The 19713-nt window shown below is 47.9% G+C and overlaps 1 protein-coding gene across 1 annotated transcript in view; it reads left to right on the forward strand.

Moving 5' to 3' along the window:
• slc9a1a (solute carrier family 9 member A1a) overlaps positions 1-13959 on the forward strand; it is a 32576-nt gene extending 18617 nt beyond the window's left edge. The window contains exons 5-12 of the mRNA XM_023813091.2: positions 235-437; positions 1634-1723; positions 2375-2445; positions 2899-3075; positions 3647-3761; positions 6142-6240; positions 6335-6419; positions 7183-13959. Of these exons, the coding sequence (XP_023668859.1) occupies positions 235-437; positions 1634-1723; positions 2375-2445; positions 2899-3075; positions 3647-3761; positions 6142-6240; positions 6335-6419; positions 7183-7484 (1142 nt within the window). The 3' untranslated portion in view covers positions 7485-13959. The remainder of the gene's footprint in view (positions 1-234; positions 438-1633; positions 1724-2374; positions 2446-2898; positions 3076-3646; positions 3762-6141; positions 6241-6334; positions 6420-7182) is intronic.
• Positions 13960-19713: the final 5754 nt, after the last annotated feature.

Raw genomic sequence — 19713 nt, forward strand, 5'->3', positions numbered from 1 at the left:
TCAGTTTATGGTCCTGTAACTCTTGGCCCCTTTCACCATCGACGCCCAGCGGCGTTTCCTATTGAGGCTTGAGTAGTTTCGGTCTTCAGTCCTCCCAATAGCTGCCCCCCCTCCCCCCAATCCCCGTTCCGACACCTTTACCCAGTGTTAGTGTAAAACAGCAGGACTTCATCACCCTCTGAGTTGTCTGCCTTTAACTATCCCTTGTTCACGCCCGTTTTTCGCTCCCCCAAGGGGTGATGGGCCTCACTTTCGTGATCAACAAGTTCCGCATTGTCAAGCTCACCAACAAAGACCAGTTCATCATAGCCTACGGGGGCCTGCGAGGGGCGATAGCGTTCTCTCTGGGCTACCTCCTGCATCCCGAAGAATTTCCCATGCGGAACATGTTCCTTACCACCATCATCACAGTCGTCTTTTTCACGGTCTTTGTTCAGGTAGGTCTTGTGTGGAACGAATAGCCACAATCCCTGCAAAACTCTTGAGGGCCGTAGTTACTGTGATGCAGACTCCTTTCAGAGAGTTAATTGGAATAGTATGAGTAATTGTGCTTTGTTCATCCCCCATGGAGAAATTGGGTAGTCTTTGCATATGTCCCCTTGAGAGAGGCACTTGTATATACAGGTTAGAGCAAGTTCAGGGTCAGAGCACAAACTCAGCCAGCATCCATTCCCGCTGGAGCCCAGGGTTCTAAGGGTCTTGCACAGATACCCCATGGTAGTAATATTGTTCAGCCATTCGCTGTATTTGAACCCGTGACCTTCCGGATACGGCACAGGTCCATAACCCTGACCCTATTCCATTGCGGCATGTGAATTGAGGGATCTTTTGGCAGAGCTGGCAGTAGGAGATCTGTGTACTGTGTCCTCCCAAGGCAGTTCATTAGCCACCTGTTTGCAAACTGGGTTTGTGACTGATAGGTTCAAATCCCAGGAGGAGAGCTGCTCTTGTTTGCTTCAGCAATCTACCAGGATTAAAGGTGTTTCCAGCCCCGGAATCTTCCAGATAAAAGGGTCTCACTTAAAAATGATTAAATCCCTTCTTTTTACCCTTTGCGAAATTCTACTCTTTGATGTTAAAAAAACGATTGGACATATATGCACGTTGCATGGTTATGCCACAGAGACCGATGCTGCAGGTTAGAGATTGATCTCTGTATCCTATTCCGGCCTCCCACAGCAAGTCATTCGCTGGGTCAAGGACACCTGGATCTGTGATTTACTAAAACATCTCGCAGATACGAGGCAAGATTCTGAGAAAGCGCAGTAGGTAGAAATCCGGGACAATACAAATAGGAGAAATAGTTTTTCTGTGTGGCTGGTATTGTCACGAAGGCTAGGCTGGGTGATGAAGCCTTTCTGCCTTTGTTTGCCTCAGCGTGAATAATTTATCTGCACCTTTGGATGCCTGATCATGGTGTTTTTGTCACGTGGACTGTGGCACGGTGGGGTGACCGTGTGCAAAAGTGTCCTCCTGCTATTGGTCATTAAGGTCCACAGGAGACTTTTTACTGAATCTGGTCTCTCGGCATGGCGGTCACGACTAATGACGCCTTTGTCAAGTTTGATGTTTTGTCATGCCTGTAGTTCTCCAGACTGATTCATCCTGCTGTGTAATCCCCCTTATGCATCAGGGCATGACAATCCGACCTCTGGTGGACCTCCTGGCCGTGAAGAAGAAGCAGGAGACCAAGCGCTCCATCAACGAGGAGATCCACACGCAGGTAGGTCCTGACTGTGGCCATGGTGATGGGCGAAGCGGAATGGTGACACCCTGACCAGCAGGCCCGGTTAGACCTGGCTGGAGCCGCCGTCGGCATCAGATTCCAGGCGTCAGACGCCTTGCAGGGACTCATCACCATCGACATCTAATCTCCCACTGGGCATCCGGTTCACAAACCTGTTCTCTCCGTTATGCTTGCGTGGGACTGAGGTACTGGGTGGTGCTGGGTTCTTCTTCTGGCTTACTGGAGTAGTAATTCAAGAGATCACCCCCCCCCCCCCGAATACCTGTAATAGTACCCCCTGCTGGTCCCGTGGAGCTGGTGCACTAGGCATTCTGGGGGCATAAGCTAGTCAGGCTGCTGGTTGTCTGCACAGTCATAATCTGTTAGGGTAGATGGGACATTCTCCCCCCCCCCCACCCCCCGGAAGTGACAGCTGACTGCTGTTTTCCGAGCCTCCAGTTGCATGCATGAGTCAGCAGAATTCTGCCTGCGTGTCGGAAGCTGAGGTCTGCAGCACTCGGTCTCTCTGTCGCAGATTCAAGATGCAGATGGGACTCGTGAATGACAGCTTGCGCTCTCTCTCTCTCTCTCTCTCTCTCTGTCACTCTCCCCCTCTCTCTCTCTCTCTCTCTCTCCTGTTGTTCCCAGTTCCTGGACCACCTACTGACAGGCATCGAGGACATCTGTGGGCACTACGGCCACCATCACTGGAAGGACAAGTGGGTCTCTCTTCCTGTATCGGATTTCCAGCAGAAGAATGTGCTCATATATTACTGATCGGGATGGGGAGTCTGTGTGTTTATGTACTGCAGGACAGTTATGTCTGGGATTTTGCAGTAATTTTACATGCTGGCTTATGCCTGGACTGCGGGACATAAAATAAATGTAAAATAATGTTAGCAGGACCCCTGGCTGAGCCCCCCAGCGCGGAGCTTCACAGCCTGCGTGATTACATCAAAGTTGGCAAGCTTTTAATCTCCACTGGATTAGAGGGCTGACTCAACCTCAGTGACAGCCGCCAGTGACACTGCATTTTAGTTTGAGAAACAAGGGGGGAGGGTTCCTGTTGTCCGCTATCAGCGTCTTTTGGTTCGCGCATGTCACGCGAGCGGCTCTGTGGCCGGGGGAGGAAGTTGTGGGGGATGGTCTCAGCGATTGTATCTTGCCCTCAGGCTGAACCGCTTCAACAAGAAGTACGTGAAGAAGTGCCTTATCGCAGGAGAACGTTCCAAGGAGCCACAGCTCATCGCCTTCTACCACAAGATGGAGATGAAGCAAGCCATCGAGCTGGTGGAGAGCGGTGGCGGCGTCAAGCTGCCCTCCGCTGTGCCCTCTACCGTTTCCATGCAGTAAGCCCCGCCCCCAGCCCCGCCCCCAAACTCAGCTGAGGGTGTCCTAAAGTCAGCCCTAACAGCTCCCCCCCCAACTTTTCAGGTGTATGTCGGGTTTGTCTACTTTTAGAACCTTGCTGCTGTATGCAGAAGAATTTCCCCCGGGATCAGACAAATGTTCCCAGCTCTAGACCACAGATTACCACAGGCTTCCGCTCGCACAATATAGCCTCTTACAAAAATAGATCTGAAAATACATTCCAAAAATAATCTTTCGAGTGTGTATTATTTGGTTGGTCGATGACTAAGAGCTTGGTGTTTGTTGGGTAAGTGGCAGCTGTTAGACGGTGAATCCTGAGCTCCTGATGAACCGTGATGGGTCGTCGAGGTGCTGGAAAGTGCCTCATAGTTTCTTCTGCCCCCCCCCCCCCCCCAGGTCACTCTGCTCTCTTCCACTAAAACCTGCACCTTTCATTAAGCAGGATTTATGGGAGGCCGCACATCTCCTTTGGATTTTAAGTTGTATTTTGGAGAGACGTCGGCTTGCACTGTGGTTGTGTGCTTCATGTTGTTTCTCTCGTTTTCCCAGGAACATCCAACCCAAGAAGTCCAACTCTGAACGAGCTCTGCCCCAGATCTCCAAGAGCCGTGAGGAAGAGATCCGGAAGATTCTGCGGAGCAACCTGCAGAAGACCCGGCAGAGGGTGAGACTCCATTTCTGGGTTCCTTCACCACCCAGAGTAACCTGGGGCTTTAACTGATGTCCGATCGATAGTCAGATTCTTAGGGCGCAGCCACAAAGCTTGAGGTCTTGCGTTGAAGTTTACGCTCATTTTTGGTCACTGTATCCGTTTTTAGCTTCTCCCGTGTCGGCTGCCGGAGACAGTGCTCATCCGTAAATAGTTGGGAATCTCCTGTCTTGTAGGTCGATTTGATCCCTGTAGTGTAGCACAAAGGTTTCAATTTGGTTGACTTCACTTCAAGATACATGAGATGGTGTGGCCAGGTCCAGACACAGTCCTGCCTGCTCTGACTGGATTGTTCTTTTATTTACTTGTATGTCAGCATTTGTCACTTAAGATGATGACACTCATGAATTTAGGATTGCGGTCTACTCATGGTATCTTTAAAGAACCGACTCAGCTTTGCTGGTGGGTATCCTTCAGATCAACAATAAACCAGCAACGACCTGAAGAAAGCAGTCTGGGGTACAAACCTGACCATATCGACCACCTCTGCTCAATTTCTTGCTGGTGAACGTGCAGACCTTGGAAAACTAACTGGATGACTTCAGGGCTAAGATGAAAGGAGAAGGTTACGATTCCTTCTCATTTGTGCTCAGCTGACCTGGAGTAGCTAACGGTTACATGCCGATCATTCTGTCTTCTCAGCTGTTTACATGCCATTCCATGCATATACGCATATCGCAGATTCCGTGCTGTATAAATGTTCGGCAGTCACCAAACCGGCAACTTGGACTCGGTCCTCATCATAGCCGGGGACTTTGACAAGGCTGATGTGAAAAAGTTAATGCCAGACTTCTACCAGCACATTGATTGTCCGACGAAGGAAGAAAGCGACTTGATCACTGCTATTCGCATTTCAGGGTCTGTTACAAAGTACTGTCTCGACCTCCGTTTGGATGATTGGATGCCTTTGTTTTCTTATAACCAAAATATAATCAAAAGGTGAAATGAGAAGCTCAGAGAGCACTCCCAGGCAGGACCTGAAAGCCCGCACAGACTTGCTAGCTCCAGTGTTTTTATCCATAGTCAACTCATCACTGTCCCAGGCCAGAGTGCCACCATGCTTCAAAAGAACCACCATCACCCCTGTCCCCAAGAAGCCCCATCCTACCTCCCAGTTGCACCCACCTCAACAGTGCTGTGAGAGACTGGAATAGATCTGCTCTGCACTTTCTGGTCCTGCTGCAATATGTTTACCTGCTCTGCTTTTAACGCAATAATCCCTGACGAGCTCATCAGCAAGCTGAAGGACTTGGGGCTCATCACCACCCTGTGTAGCTGTGCTTTCAGACGTGCAGACCCTGCGTTGTCACACCATTGTTAGCTTTGCTGATGACACGTGGTGGGTTGGATCTTCAGTAATGATGAAACGGCCTACCAGAAGGAGGTGCGGAACCAGGCAAGCTGGAGTCAGGAAAACAATCTCCTGAACATAGTGTGACAGAAGAGCTGATTGTGGACTTTGGAAAGAAACAGGTGGACCACTAAGACCCGCTTGCAATCAGGTCTTTTCTGTGGAGAGTAGGGATGCACCAGTACCGGCACTGGGTATCGGGCCGGTAACATTATGTTAAAACTCAAAGCTGTGGCATTTTCTTCTTTTTGCTGTCTAATCAAATGTTGACATTAAGTACTTGTTTGGTACTCGGTATCGGCAAGTACACAAATTCTCGTACTCATACTCGGTCTGAAAAAAAGATGTCTGTGCAACTCGAGTGGAGAGGGTGTTCAGCTTCAAATACCTGGGTATCCACATCACGGAGGACCTGGTGTGAGCAGCCCCCACCAGTGGCCTTGCTAATAAGGCACGTCAGCACCTCCACTACGTCAGAATGCTGAAGATGTTCAGACTGGCTGCCAAGATCCTGACGGCATTCTGCAACTGCCCCATTGAGAGCATCCTGTCTGGTGTGATCTCCTGAACCTGCAGGCCACTCGCGGTATGTGGTGCAAAGCATTGAAAATAAAAGACCTTACCAATCCCAGCAACAGCCTCGTCTGTGGTCAGGGAGATCCTTCCCGCAGCCTGAAGGCTAAAACCAAGAGACTCAGGAAAAGCTTCTACCCTGAGACTGTTTAATCTCCAAGAATTCATTTAGCTAACAAGCACTTTATGCACTTATCAGCCCGCTGTGGAGGATTTCAAACTCTTTGTTGTTTTTGTTGTTGTTTTATTCTAGTCTTTTAATATTTAGTTTTTTCTTTGTATTACCTATTTCCTCAAGCACAGTCCAGGCAGCAGGTGGGCAAGCTTTTCAATACGCAGTAGTACAGAGTATGACTGTGTGTGTGTGAGAGAGACAAATTAAACTTGAAACCTCCCCTTCCCCCGATCCAGTTGCGTTCCTACAACAGGCACACGCTGGTGGGGGAACCCGATGAAGATGGCTGGAATGACTTGCTCCTAAAGAGGCAGAAGATAATGGACATGGACAAGGTGAGATTCCGTTTTCCTCACAGTAACACCGGTCTATGATATGAATGGTCGCCCGGCCTAATCCGGATGGTTTTTTTTTATTTGCGCTCTGTAGCAGATATCAAGGATGAGTAACTACCTCACCGTGCCAGCGCCCCCCCCAGAATCGCCCACGCTTAGCCGGTCCCGTCTTGCATCAGGTGAGTGGAGGGCAGAGCGCCCCCTAGTGGCCATGGCTGCGCTTGTCAGACCGCCAACCCTGTTATTGCCACAGTTGTTGTAATCCCAGTGAATGACAGAGAGAGCACACAGCTTGTTAGCTTCACAAGACAGACCTTACTCTGAGTCGGAAAGTAATCCAGAGAAGTCACAATGCGTGAAATTAAGGACCTTCTGGTCTTGAGACCTTTATCACGTATAACTTGGTGTCCCTGGCAGAGGCACAGTAGGAGCATGGATGCCTTGGTATTTTTCAGGAGCCCTTCAATACATAAAATTATAAAATATGCAGTCAGCCCTTCCCGTCGTGGGTGTTAGGGGTGGAGGCCATCGGCAATCTGGAAAAACAGAGTAAATTTGTTTTCAGTCCCCTTGGTGAAAAGGTGACAAATGCACGTCAGAAAGATCACTGTGAGATGTCACATGAGGCTGCCCTTACTACCCTTGGCATCCCCCAAAGCAGCGCTGTACATATATTTTACGTGTTTACGAGTTACTAAACTTTTTGTGTGCCATCTGCTGGCCTTTTATTGTCATCTGCGGCTTTTATTTTGCCATAGAAATTCCCATTTAATTTCTTAAGCCAGCCTTGCAGTGGGGGAAGTCGTAAGGTGGGGGGGTCCAAGGTGACATTTTGTTTGGGGGCCTAGAATTTCCTGCTGTGCCCCTGGTCTCACAGTCTGTCCGTGATCCTCGTGATGAAGTGTCTGAGCCTCTTCCTTTCCTGGGTTGTCTCACCCCCAGACCCCCAGCACTACGTCCCCAAGCCCACCCTGGGCAACGTGCCCATCATCAAGGTGGATCTGGCCTCGCCGCAGTCGCCGGAGTACGTCAGCGTGGTGGACGAGTTCCAGAAGGAGGCCGTGCCGCTGAAGGAAGAGGACGAGGACGCGGGCGGCCTGACGATGAAAGTGCCCCTTGGAGACCCAAAAAAGGAGGAGCAGGAACAGCAGGACGGCGGTAAGGAGCAGCAGCGCCTGATGCGGTGCCTGAGTGACCCGGGGCCTGGCGGAGCTGAGGAAGAGGACGAGCCCTTCCTCCCATGAGCGAGCGCTGCCCCCCTGCCCCCCCAGGAGATGGCAGACTACCCTGCTCCATGCTGTCCCTCCATGATTTTGCATTCATTTGGGTTAAAAGACTGAAACAAGCCAAAAAAAAAATGAACTGACACTGAAAGAGGAAAACACAATACAGCCATTTATTTTGTACCATTGTTGTCTGTTTTTAATGTCCTCTGCGCCATAAGCCTAGTCTTGGGCCCTTCGGTGCTTTGGAGGCCGGGGTTGCAGTACTATGCATTACCAAAGGGTGGCGCTCCTGTTTCAGGAGGACAGACGTGGGTCCAACCTCCCCCTCCGGCGGCTCTAGTTGGCACCCCTCCCACCCCGGTTTGGGCCGTTTCATGCAGTGTTTGTGGTGTTGTCGTCTCTGCCACCATCGGGTGGCGCTCTTGTTCTTTCTTCTCTGTACGTCGGAGTTCATCTCGTTTATGTTCCATAATTGTTGGTGCATCCGATTCAGAAGGAAAAGGGAAAAAAGGGAAAAAAAACCCAAATTGTAAATTACTACTCGGGTAAACCTCCACTTGGGGAAAGCTTTTCCACTGCACGAGGTCCTGAACTTCTGGTTCTGGTACTTTTTTCCACTGATTTCCAGTCCAGTGGCAGTATCAAAGTACCAAGGCTCCTGGGGTACTCCTGGTACTCTGAGGCGGGACTATTGAACCTGCCTCTAAAACGCAAAATACAACCGGCATCTTGAAAAAGCACAAAGATAAACGAAGTTTAAACAAAGGTTATACCAGGGGTGCCCAACCGCAGTCCCGGAGGGCCGGAGCCCTGCACATTTTTGGGTTTCCCCTCATTTAACACCTGATTCAACTCCTTGTGCTAATTACCACACAGCTCTTGAGCTGAATCATTTATGGTGGAACAGGGAAAGAACTAAGCTACACAGGGCTCTGGCCCCCCAGGACTGGAGTTGGGCACCCCTGGTTATATGAATGGAAGCATGGACTAATTAAGAGAGCCAAGCTTTAATTTCCATCACGTCAGAATAACAGATTCAGCGAGATGTGGATGCCGTAACAAGAATTAAAGCATTTCTTATACTAGGGCTTCACAGTATAGGAAAAATTTCAAACATCGCGGTGTGATTTTGTTGCAATAAATATTTACAAAGCAAAATTTCACAAATTTAGATGGGAAGGTTGAAAATGATGGAGAGTTCAAGCAAAAGCAACGGCGCTAAACTTTCAACAGATTTTTAAACTTGTACTAGATAATCTTTGAAAAGCAACAATCATTAAAATTGCAAAGCTTGCCAAGTTTTGATTATTAAGAGCGTAAAATGTTTTTGTGGAACTTGAACCGGCTGTGCTGTAATGTCTGGACAGTATGAAGGTGTGGAAACGTGTGATCTCAACCCAGCTGACTGTAGCTGTCCTTGCAATGTGAGAATCGCATGTGCGTAACATGTGATGTTGATATTAATATTGCACATCGCCCAGCCCACCCTGCCTCATGGCGTAATGTCATTCTGTGCCAGTACCAGTTTATCACACCGGTATAAAACAAACACAGGAAGTAGCATCCTCTTGGGTAATGTTTTGAAGCATCAAAATTTCAGGACCTGGTGCAGTGGAAAAGCACCCTTGGTGTATTGTAACATCACCTGTCAGCTCTCTGTCATGTCTCTCTCATTCTTAAGCAATATCATCTGTGTACTAATCGACTGACTACTGTGATTTCGAGGGTGGGTCAGTGGGGTGCTTGGCAGCTGGCTGGGTGTGTATGATGGGTTCTGACTGCGTCTTGGTGTCTGGCTTGTCCCTCTCCGACGCCTGCTCTCTGTCTCTGTTTTGTCTCTGTTTTGTCTCCCCGTGTTGCTAATTCATTTGCTGGCACGTGCACAGACGTGAAAAACGAGCCGCCTTGGCATTTCTCCATGTTAAATGTAGTGACAAGCAATCTTTACTTAATTATTACGAATTAATTATTAACTATTAGAAATTACTCTTCTTCAGAAATATAGATTTATTGCCATGATATTATAAACACTATTTTGTATACCTGCAGAAGTTCTTTCCCATTTCTCTTGAATGTCTTAATGCCACTAATGATCATGTTCCTGAGAACCGTGAGAGGGAGGATCCCTGATCCTGTCTCTCTGTCCAGTTTTAATGGTTACCAGCAGATGCTCTGTTTGAGTCTCTCTGCTGGGGGTGGGGGGGTGAGGGGGGGGGTGACGGGTGTTCATTAAACGTATAGTTTGCCCCCCTGTCACACTGCATTACATGCCTCCACTCCAGCAGTTTGCACCTTTTTCCTGTGTCCCTTTTGCTTCTGTTACTTTGCCCCACCTGCTGGCCATGTGGAGTCATTGCATGGTGCGTGACTACACCTGAACCACTAATGCACTGAAGGGGGGGGGGTCAGTTCTCAGGTAGTTTTGAGTTGCCACTGTGTACTGGGAGTACAAACTAACTGCACAAAATGATCTGTTTTTTTTTTTTTTTTAAATCCTTCCTTTGTCTTTGTGAGCATGTGTGAGTCATTCAGGGACCCCAAGCTTGATGAAATCGATTGTAAATCATAGCTACAGTCATTTGACTTTTGTACAACTAAATCTGTATATTTGCTTTTACTGTTGTCTTCATGTCAGACATGATCACTTGCTGGCTCCCAGTGCCTCAGTCATGTTTCTGGGTGTAAACTAGGGGTGTTTGGGTATAATGGTTAACCAGGATAAAAAAATCGGAAATGGTTATAGCATTAATGCTGTTTTATATCGAAGCTTAAATAATAATGTCCATCCATCGATTTATCGTGACTGCTTAATGGCGGGGGGTCTGGAGCCTATCCCGGGAACAACGGGCGCAGGCGAGAACCAACACACTGCAGGGCACACACACTCTCTCACACACACACACACACACACACACAGAGGGCCAATTCAGACACGCCAATCAGCCAACCCTGCATGCTTTTGGACCGTGGGAGGAACCCGGAGCCCCCGGCAAAAACCCACACAAACGCAGGGAGGGGGTTCTTGCTGTGCGGCAGCAGTACTAACCAGTGCACCCCCATGCTGCCCCTGATAACGTCATGAAGCGTTAATATCTGTGACCCGCACACATGGGCTAATGATGTATTATCACATGAATATCAGTTACTTTTTAATGTTCCCAGTTCCCATGAATTCAGATTAATTCCGGATTGCGATCATTTTCATAACATGTGCAGATGCCACATTTTACATCATATTTCAGTTAGCTGCCTAACGGTCTAAAGATACTCTGAGAGGCGCTAGTAACATTAACAGGAAATTGCACCCTGACCATGAGCCACGTCGGCCCTGTTTGAACGAGGTTTTTCATGAGTGACTTGCCAGCGTGTAAAGCTGTAATAGACGAACCGTCACACTCCAGCTGAGATGCTGGCTTCTGTCACATTACTCTGCAGTTCGAAATCTGAGTCACCTGTAACCTGCTAAAACGATGCATAGGCCAATACTTGCACAAATCACGTCACTGGTTAGTTAAAATGGAGAAAAGACCAGACGTACAGTACTGTGCAAATGTTTTAGGCAGTCAAAGAAAATGATCATAGTGTCTGTCAGAGTGTCAACTAAACTATTTCAAAACTTCTCCTAAAGTCGCCCCGATCACTGCCCCACCACGAACGGCTAATCAGTACTTCATTGAGTTACTTAACTAATTAACCATTTAACTAAATAATTGATTAATTGAGCTGGCGGTACACCTGAGGGGCACTTCTGGGACCTGATGCTGTGTTTTTATAGCCGTCCAACAAGATATCAGTCACTTTGGAAATCATGTTTTATACATTTATCTTGCTGTTGCTCAGTTGCATGTATTCTGATATTAAATTGTGTTTCTGAGCAAATATATACTTACTACCCAGATAAGATTAAGGTTAAACACTTTATTTCACTGCCTAACACTTTTGCACAGCACTATTCCGTGCAACTAAATGCAATAAGAATTAAATAAGTTGATGCCACACATTTTTCATGTATGCTTGTTATTTATTGAATGGCAGGGTGTGTGTTGTTATGATGTATCAAAAATGGCAATATTGGGATATACGATTATTAGACTGTGATTTTTGCCATATTATTGCAGCGCTGGTATAAGCTACTCTGTATTGTATATATGTGACTCCCTTTAGGCTGGTATGACACACAGGAGGTCCTATGTGACTGTTTTGTTGCTTTGATGTTTTTGAGCTTGGTGTCATGTTTATGAAGGAGGAGGCAGTGATCAAGATCGCCCCCTGCCACATCCTGGTGGTACTGCATCGCCGGTGTGGCTGTGATTTTTGTCATCCCCGGGGGGTGAAGATGGTAGTTTGGCCTTTCCATCAGTACAGGGAATGAGGCGAGATGCCCACAGCATCCCCTACCCCCCCTCACCCTGAGCTGGTTCTGTCTGACCCCCTCCCAGTTTCAGTTTTTCGGGCTGGATCATGGCTTTTATTTGTGCCTTTCGTCACTGTCTCCAGTGTGGTTGGGATGGAAACCTTGGCTTGTGGGTAGTGCCACCAAACACAGCAGGACAGAGGTCAAAAATGTCTCCATGCTCCAAAGCTCCCCTGCTGGCCACAAGAGGAAGTGCGGGTTCTTATGTATTCATAAGACCACAGGCTGGCACAGTATCCATGCATTATTCGCTGTGTGTGCCTGTGTGACATGAATATAGTGATAATTCGGGCATTCAATTATAATAATTTTTTCAGTGGCTGTGTAGAGTTGGAAGGGGCATTCTGGGTAACGGTGACTAGAGGCAGCGCAGACCCTCCTGCGGTGGGATTCATCGATTAGTAACAGCCAGCTCACTCTGTGGGGTAGATGAATTAAATGATCATGAGCGTTTGGAGATCAGCAGCCACCTGCGTGCAGTGCACCTGTCGTCTTGTGCTGTGCTGTTTGAAAACGGGAGCAAATAATGATGATGATAATTAGGAAATAATTTTACCAGTGGAGACTAATTGGACCAGTTAAGTGAGAGAAGCTGGTTGGAGTTCAGATCTGCTTGTTTGGTTTTGATCTGATCTGATCCCCACTTTTTCTCAGCATCACATATTGAGCGATTAAGATTAAAATTAAGGAACTTTATCGATCCCACAGGGAAATTCTTCTTCATAAAGCATCAAGTATGTAGCGCACAGAAAGATGTACATGTGCAATATCCTAGACCTGGTGCAAACAAACGAAAGAGTGCACAGTACTCGTATATCCTGAGAGTGTCTCGAAGTTCACTTTGGGGTGTCCAACGAAGTACTTTAACAGAGTTTTCTCATCCGGAGCTGGTGCCCTGGCGTTGCTGGGATGCCAGTAGCCTGTTTTAATCCTGTAAGTTTGTGGTTCCATTTTTGTTAAATGGGGAAATCCCTAACCCTCTGTTGGTCAGTTTGTGCTATTTCAAGTCTGTTGTCATGGAAACCTTAGTGTGTGTTTTCCAGTATGTATTTGTGCACCTTCCCATCCTCCCTGTGAGGTCCTATTGAGCGCCCCCCTTCCCCCCCAAGTACATGTGATACACTGTATAACCCCCCCTTCCCAGCACAGCATCCCCTAATAGACTCTCGCTCACTGTTGTCTCAGTGCTGTTTTTATGAACATGTAGATGTAAACAGGGTTGCCCACATCTGGGCTCAGCTCCTCCACTTCCTCCCCACCTCCTCTTCATCTCCCGTAAAGACTCCACCTGACCAGCGCATTCATCTCCTCCTCCTCTGGTCTCTCCTCTGATATCTGTCCCTGATATTTCTGCACGGCCTGTTGCTCTCTGGTTGCTGCCACTAGGGGGAGCAGTGGAATGCCACTGTCTGTTACCATATCCATCTGTGGCTCTGTAAGCAAGCAGGACCCAGTGCCGGAACCTTCCTCCGAGTTTGGCCCGTTACCCGTTCTGTGGTCAGAATGGATGTTGGTTAGCGGTTGCCTCGGCCTTCTGCCCCTCCCGAACCGCGGCGGACCCGGTTTCTCTGGACCGTGCCTTTCTCAGCCCCCCACCCCCCCACTGTGCATACAGAAAGCATGAAACCTTTATAATGGAACTCTGCTGTAAAGGAAGAGCAATACTGCACTGCAGACAGGCAGAGAGGGACACATCGCCTTGTTGACCTGCCGAGGAGGATCCTTCAGAGAGGACACGCCCCCTCCCTGGCTCAACTCCACCCCCTTCCCACTGAAACACTCCGTCTTTGCTCACACTGCTAATTCATTGTCTGGCAACATGCAAAAAAAATTGCAATAATATCGAAGATTTTTATTTTGTATACTATGAATAGAGGATTTATGGATTGAAAACTGTGTGAATCTACGGTGTTCGACGCGGGACCGGTGTGTAATGCGAACCAGTAGGACAAAGAGCAAACCGGACATTCCCTCCGCAAGGCTGCATTCCATCCCTGTATTTTGAAAACTAATGTACTGTAATGGTTTAAAGAAAATATACCAAATTAAAGTTTTAATTTATAATACATGTGAAATGCATCTGCTGTCTGCCTCGTTTCCGTGTGTTTTGAGCAGTTGGCTTAATTTTATTTTGTGTAAACTTCTTATTTTAAAAATGGGAACTGCTGTATCGATACAGTGAATTAATTCATTAGTAATGAGGTTTTAATTTTGTTTTGATGCTGATGGTTCCCTGGTTATTTTGTATGCATCAAGGGTCTGTTATCAACGGCTGTTTGAAATCGGGTAAAGATGAGGGTGTGACAGAGAGAAAACGAGGTTGCGTGATTGGATGGTTTAAATAAACGAAGGTCCTTATTTGGACGTGTGACACGTGGTGACCTTTTGTGGAAATGTGCCACGAAGCATCACGCTAATGAAGTAAATTAGCTCTGGCTGTTCTTTGCCTAATTGACAACCCGCAGATCTGACATTTGTCAAGCACTCTTCACTTGTAAAATATGCAGAGTGCTCACAGTGCAGGCTGTTCTGAATAAATCGCAGTGAATTTCACTGTCGTTTAGAGAGGCATTTGCCTAAATGGGTAACGTTCGGAACAAAGCCTCTCTGATGGATGTGTTAATATTTACCGGGGGGGGTGTGGGACTGTCATAATACAGGAACCTGTTGCAGATCCATCAAATGCCATAATATCGGTAGTGACACTTAAAAAATTCACCAGATCCTTGTAAGATTTCCATGAACGGAACCATGTGTCGGGGACATGAGCTGATCTGGAACTCGATCTGAGTGTAATAAATGTGGGAACCATTCTGGGGGATGAAATGGGCAACCACCAGGATCACGGGGTGGCAGATGAACTGGAAGTTGGCTTTATGTCACTCGCATTTTGGCACAAGTAAGCAAATTCACTTGCCCCATCCCCCTCCCCGACCCCATCTGGTAAGGACTCATTCAGATTCATTGGGCAAAGCGTTTTATTGACTGACTAAATCAAACCGAGAGCAGGGCTGTGATTCTGCCCGATTTAAATACGGCCTTCCTGACAGGTCACATGGGGGGGGTAAAATAAGCATGAAGGTCCATGACGAGAGCGACGTCACGCTCCTGCTTTGTCTATGTTCATTTATTCCAGCTCCCCGGTGCCCAAATTGGCGTGACTCACCCGAGAGGACGATGAAGGTCACGCTCGCTCTGAAAGAAGGGATTCACTTTCATTTTCCTTCCAGGAAGACGAGACGAAATCATGCCTCATCACAACCCTCAGCCAGATGACGATCTGGCCGATACACACACACACCTCTGAAGAGGTCATGTGACCCACAGAATCATCAGCTGGCTCTTAGCCAATAGGTTCCGCCTGACTTGCTTTGGCCTAGTGATGGACAGCAGCGGCCCGATTTATGACCAGGAGTAAAGATGACTAACAATTAGCTAACTTGCATTTGTGATGCAGTTACTGAAAAGCCAAGAAAAAAGACCCCAGATCCAGCTACTGGTTTCCACGCCACGATGCTGATATATTATGAGCCCCCCCTCTGTAACCTCGTGGCATTTTGTCGCTGTTATCGCCGGTTGGGATTTACTGATGGGTGGGAGTGCAAACGCCGCTGTGACTGACTCCGAGCCTTTTCCCCCAGGAGCCTCAAACCCAAAGGCACTGTAGTTCGAACCCGTACCCAGCAACCGTAGTATAAGAATGCCGCTGTTCCTCGGGACACGTGGTGATGATAACACTGAAAACTGAGATACCACTGGATCACGTCTGTCACACGGTCCCATGGTGCTTTCCCCTGCCATCGCATCACCGGTCGCTGTCCTTTCACGGGGTTGCATCCTGTTGTCGTCAAATGCTTGCGGTTACCTTGGCCTGGGCAGTTGTGTGCAGTGGGTGTCTGCTTGCATCATCTCGACAGCCAGGTTTTCCTGGCAGCCGGTGTGGACGTCCTCCCAGGACACTTTACTGCAGTGTAGCGTTGCAGAGACCGCATGTATATGACCTAACTGCACATGTCCCACGGTCCTGCCTTACCTCTGTTTGATGGGACTCACACTCACTCAGCTAAAGCTGCATCTTTATCTGTCTCATATTGCTCATGACCAAGCATTTTAACTTTAAAATTTGAACTTCAATAGCATTTAAACTTCACATTATAATTTTCACAGTCTCGCTACTACAAAATAGTAGTTTCTTAGACCGTTTTACATGCCAGACAGCTGCAGACTCTTCATTTATAGCTTAACAAAGCACATTCCTTCTTTTATTAATTAATGTTATTTGTATTAATTGTACTTGCAGACACTTGGAATGCTGGATTTGCCCCTTCTCCATCTCCTCCATTAGTTGGTCGCACCCAGGCTGTCCTGAAAGGCTCCCCTCAGACAGCACAGTAGTTTGGGTGGAGCTCGTCCAGCCTGTTTACACTATGAGCCCACGTTTCCCCCTCCCTTAAGTGGGAGCCTGTCGACCTTTCCGACTTAATGGGATCCTCCTTTGTTCCTGGCAGCAGGAGTGTGGTTTCTAGGAACAATGTTTGTTACTGTCCTGTGACCTTCGTCTGGTCCACTGGTCAACGGGGCTGCCAGATTGTGGCCTCACATCCTGAATGTCTTAGGGAATCGTTTGCAGAGCACTGGCTGCAACGCCCCACAAGCGCCAGTAGATGGCACTCTGTGGCCACAGATCTACAGGCGCCCCATCTGCAAGGCCTTGAAGGCTTACAGGGTGCCGAGGTAGGCGGCCGCAAGTTTTTTTTCGCCCAGCCTCCAGGCAGTAATAAATGTCATGACCTGCTTCATTGGTGAATGGGTCATCGGGGTCATCTGAGGTCAGGCATCTACCAATCAGGGCTTCGGAAAGCTCTGTCCTGAGAGTGGATGACCCCATTCCTGAAAATGCAGTCCGTCAGTGTCATTATCTTAACCCCCCATCAGGGCATTGTGAAGGGGGATGTGAATGGCCAGAAGCTGACAATGGTTGGAATTCTTGTGGCCGAGTGATGCAATAGTAAGGCGATCCCCCCCACCCCCCACCCCACCACCACTTGGATACTCCCAGTCACTACCGACAGGCAGAAGCACGTCTGTAAAAGCCTCCATTATGGATAATTTGAGTGTTGAGTGAAGGAAAATAAAACCTGGGATGATACCGACCCCCCCCCCATCACTGCTTTGACGTAACAGACAAACATAACAGACAAAAATTTATCAAGGTGAAAATAAGAAAGACGCCATTTAGGAGACATGAACCAGGTGGCGTGGCAGAAGGTACCGCGGTTACATAACTCATGGACCATAATGCCTTGCAGCAGCTGGAGAGCAGCGGGCTTGCAGTGAGCCATTTTACACATGTATGACCTCACTTTCTCATTTTTAGTATGTTCCTTCTCCCAACACGCAAAGAAATAGAAATCAGTCGGGCCGGTTCCTTCCTGGCCTTTAACCATCCGTGCGTCAGTTCTGCTCTGACTGGACCTAATTGCCTGCTCTTCGAACCCAGAGTTTTGGGCACATGGGACCTCCGGGCCACCAGAATCATTAGTTAAGGCTGGGGCCGCACGCTCTACGAGGGCCAGGGCACGGGTCAGGGGCACAGATGAATTAAAGGGCTCCGAAGAGTCGCGGCAGCGAACCCGATCAGATGCTTACAAGCGAGCCGGGCTTGGCTTTCGGCTTCCTGCTCTTGGCAGGGGTAAGCGAGGGCGCGGACACCTTTATCTCCATCTGTAAGAGCTGCTCTCTCTCTCCGCCAGACTCCTCTCTCCTGAAATCCTTCCTCCTGACCCACAGTTTGCCCTGAAGTTGCCTGAACATTATAATTGCAGAGGGAAATAGCAGGGGAGGGTAGGGGGTGGAGCCCTGCTCACTGTTTGCCCCGCCCCCCCTTCATGGTGGCAACACGCGGTTACACGCACCAAACATGTCTTCTATTCAAATTTTTTTCCCCTATCGCTTGTCTTCTTTTGATAAAGTTGTCAAAAGGGGTCATTCTGATGGCTTACACAGCATGCAGTGTAATTCTGTCAGATGTTTAATTTTCTTTCTTTTTTTTTTTAATAATGGGTTAACTAATTAGGTCAACATTTCTCTCCAGTAAAGTCTGGAAGGAATACAATTCACAGTGCAAGAAATTGTCCATAAGCTGACACTTTCTCTTAGGAAGAAAGTGGTGGTTGGCTAAACAGTAATTGTTTTTATCATTTTTAGATGTGCACAAATCGATATGCTTTGCTGAGGTAAGCAAACCAGATGTGTGATTATAATTCGTTATGTCCTCCATGGAAGACTTTTACAAGTCCACTACAATGTTTACATCAGCAGAGAGCTTTTGGTTCCTGGAGCACGAGGTGAATAGAATCACCTTCATCAAATTTAATCATCCTTTTTAAGACCGCGACGTGAATACCTGTCGCCAGGGCTTTGGAATGATGAGGAGCGAAAGCTGCTGGCTTTTCAGATAAAACTACCGAGGTGTTTGTCTCCTGCAGATATTTCACATGGACACAACCTTCTTGACCCTCTTTAGAGATGCTCCGCCCCAATGATCTTACATTTTTCTCACTTACTAACACCTGCTGGATGCGATTTTGGAACGGCATCTGGTGCAAACGAATGTGACGCCTTTGCCGACGTTCCTGCACTGATCCCGAATCAGCTGCGGCAGCAAAAACTGCTTGCTGATGTCGAAAGGGGGCATATGTCCAGGTTTAGAGCAAGCTTACTCGCATCCGGTAGAGCACTGCGGCACAAAGCCAGATCTGGTTGGTCTGCACCCACCCATCCCGCTGACGGCCACACCAACGGGACAACACTTCCGGGGGGGGGTCCAATTAATACCCAATTTGGCCCATATCTCCAGGTGAGGATGGAGAAGCACGTACGAGTCTCAAGTGCCAAAATGAGGGCATTCGGTAACGAGGTACAGGGGCTGAGCCACAGGAGCGCTGACCCTAGCTGAAAGCTGATTGGCCCCCAGAGTACCCCCTCCCTGTCACTCACCGCTTCAAAACGTATCATTGGCTAATGATAAAGTTAGCCACTCTGTATAAATTACGGCTCCTCTTATGCCCCTAACCTTAGAAAAAGCCCCAACTGACACGGTCGACTCTGCTGAAATCTTATATGTGTGAGATTTATTACATTTACAATAAGATTTATATTTATGCATTATTTCAACACAAACCATTACTTGACTTCAGTTCCCAGTATATGCCTGAAGATTAATACTCCGGTTGAATCACAAGTCATTCTATAAATCAACCGCCTTCCATCTTCCGAAATTAGAGTTTACCTTGCAAACGGGACACCGGAAATGGGCCATCAAAACAGACCGTCGCGGCCGCGCGACTGGAGACGGATGGACTAGACGGTAGCACCACCAGACGGCGATTGGTTTAATCAAAATTAGGTTAATTAAAGAAAAGTAATCTCCTATTAGACTCTGTTTAATCGATACCTTGTATGGATTGAGGTGAGGCAGAAACTACAGCGAGGACAAAATTAGAGCATCAGCGAAGGCAACAGAAATACAAATTAACGAGAAGAGCAACAGCGGTGCAAGGAGAATCAATCCAGTTGAAAAATGAGGCTATTTTGGTCCCGCAGAGACAGAAGCCTCCAAAAAAGCCCAAACTGCAATAAACTTTAATTGACTGCAGTGCGAGATGCAGAGCGACCCCTGGAGATCCACCCTGGGGTCGGTTCAGTTCTGACCTCTGCCGGCCTGGACAGTGAGACGTGCAGGGCCTGACGGAGTCGAATCTGTCATAACTTTGACTCACGGGGCGACTCTGGGAGAAGACCAGGGCTTATTTATACTTTACTAGCTTTAGC

The sequence above is a fragment of the Paramormyrops kingsleyae genome, chromosome 9 (genome assembly GCF_048594095.1).
Source record: "Paramormyrops kingsleyae isolate MSU_618 chromosome 9, PKINGS_0.4, whole genome shotgun sequence".
Classification (NCBI taxonomy): domain Eukaryota; kingdom Metazoa; phylum Chordata; class Actinopteri; order Osteoglossiformes; family Mormyridae; genus Paramormyrops; species Paramormyrops kingsleyae.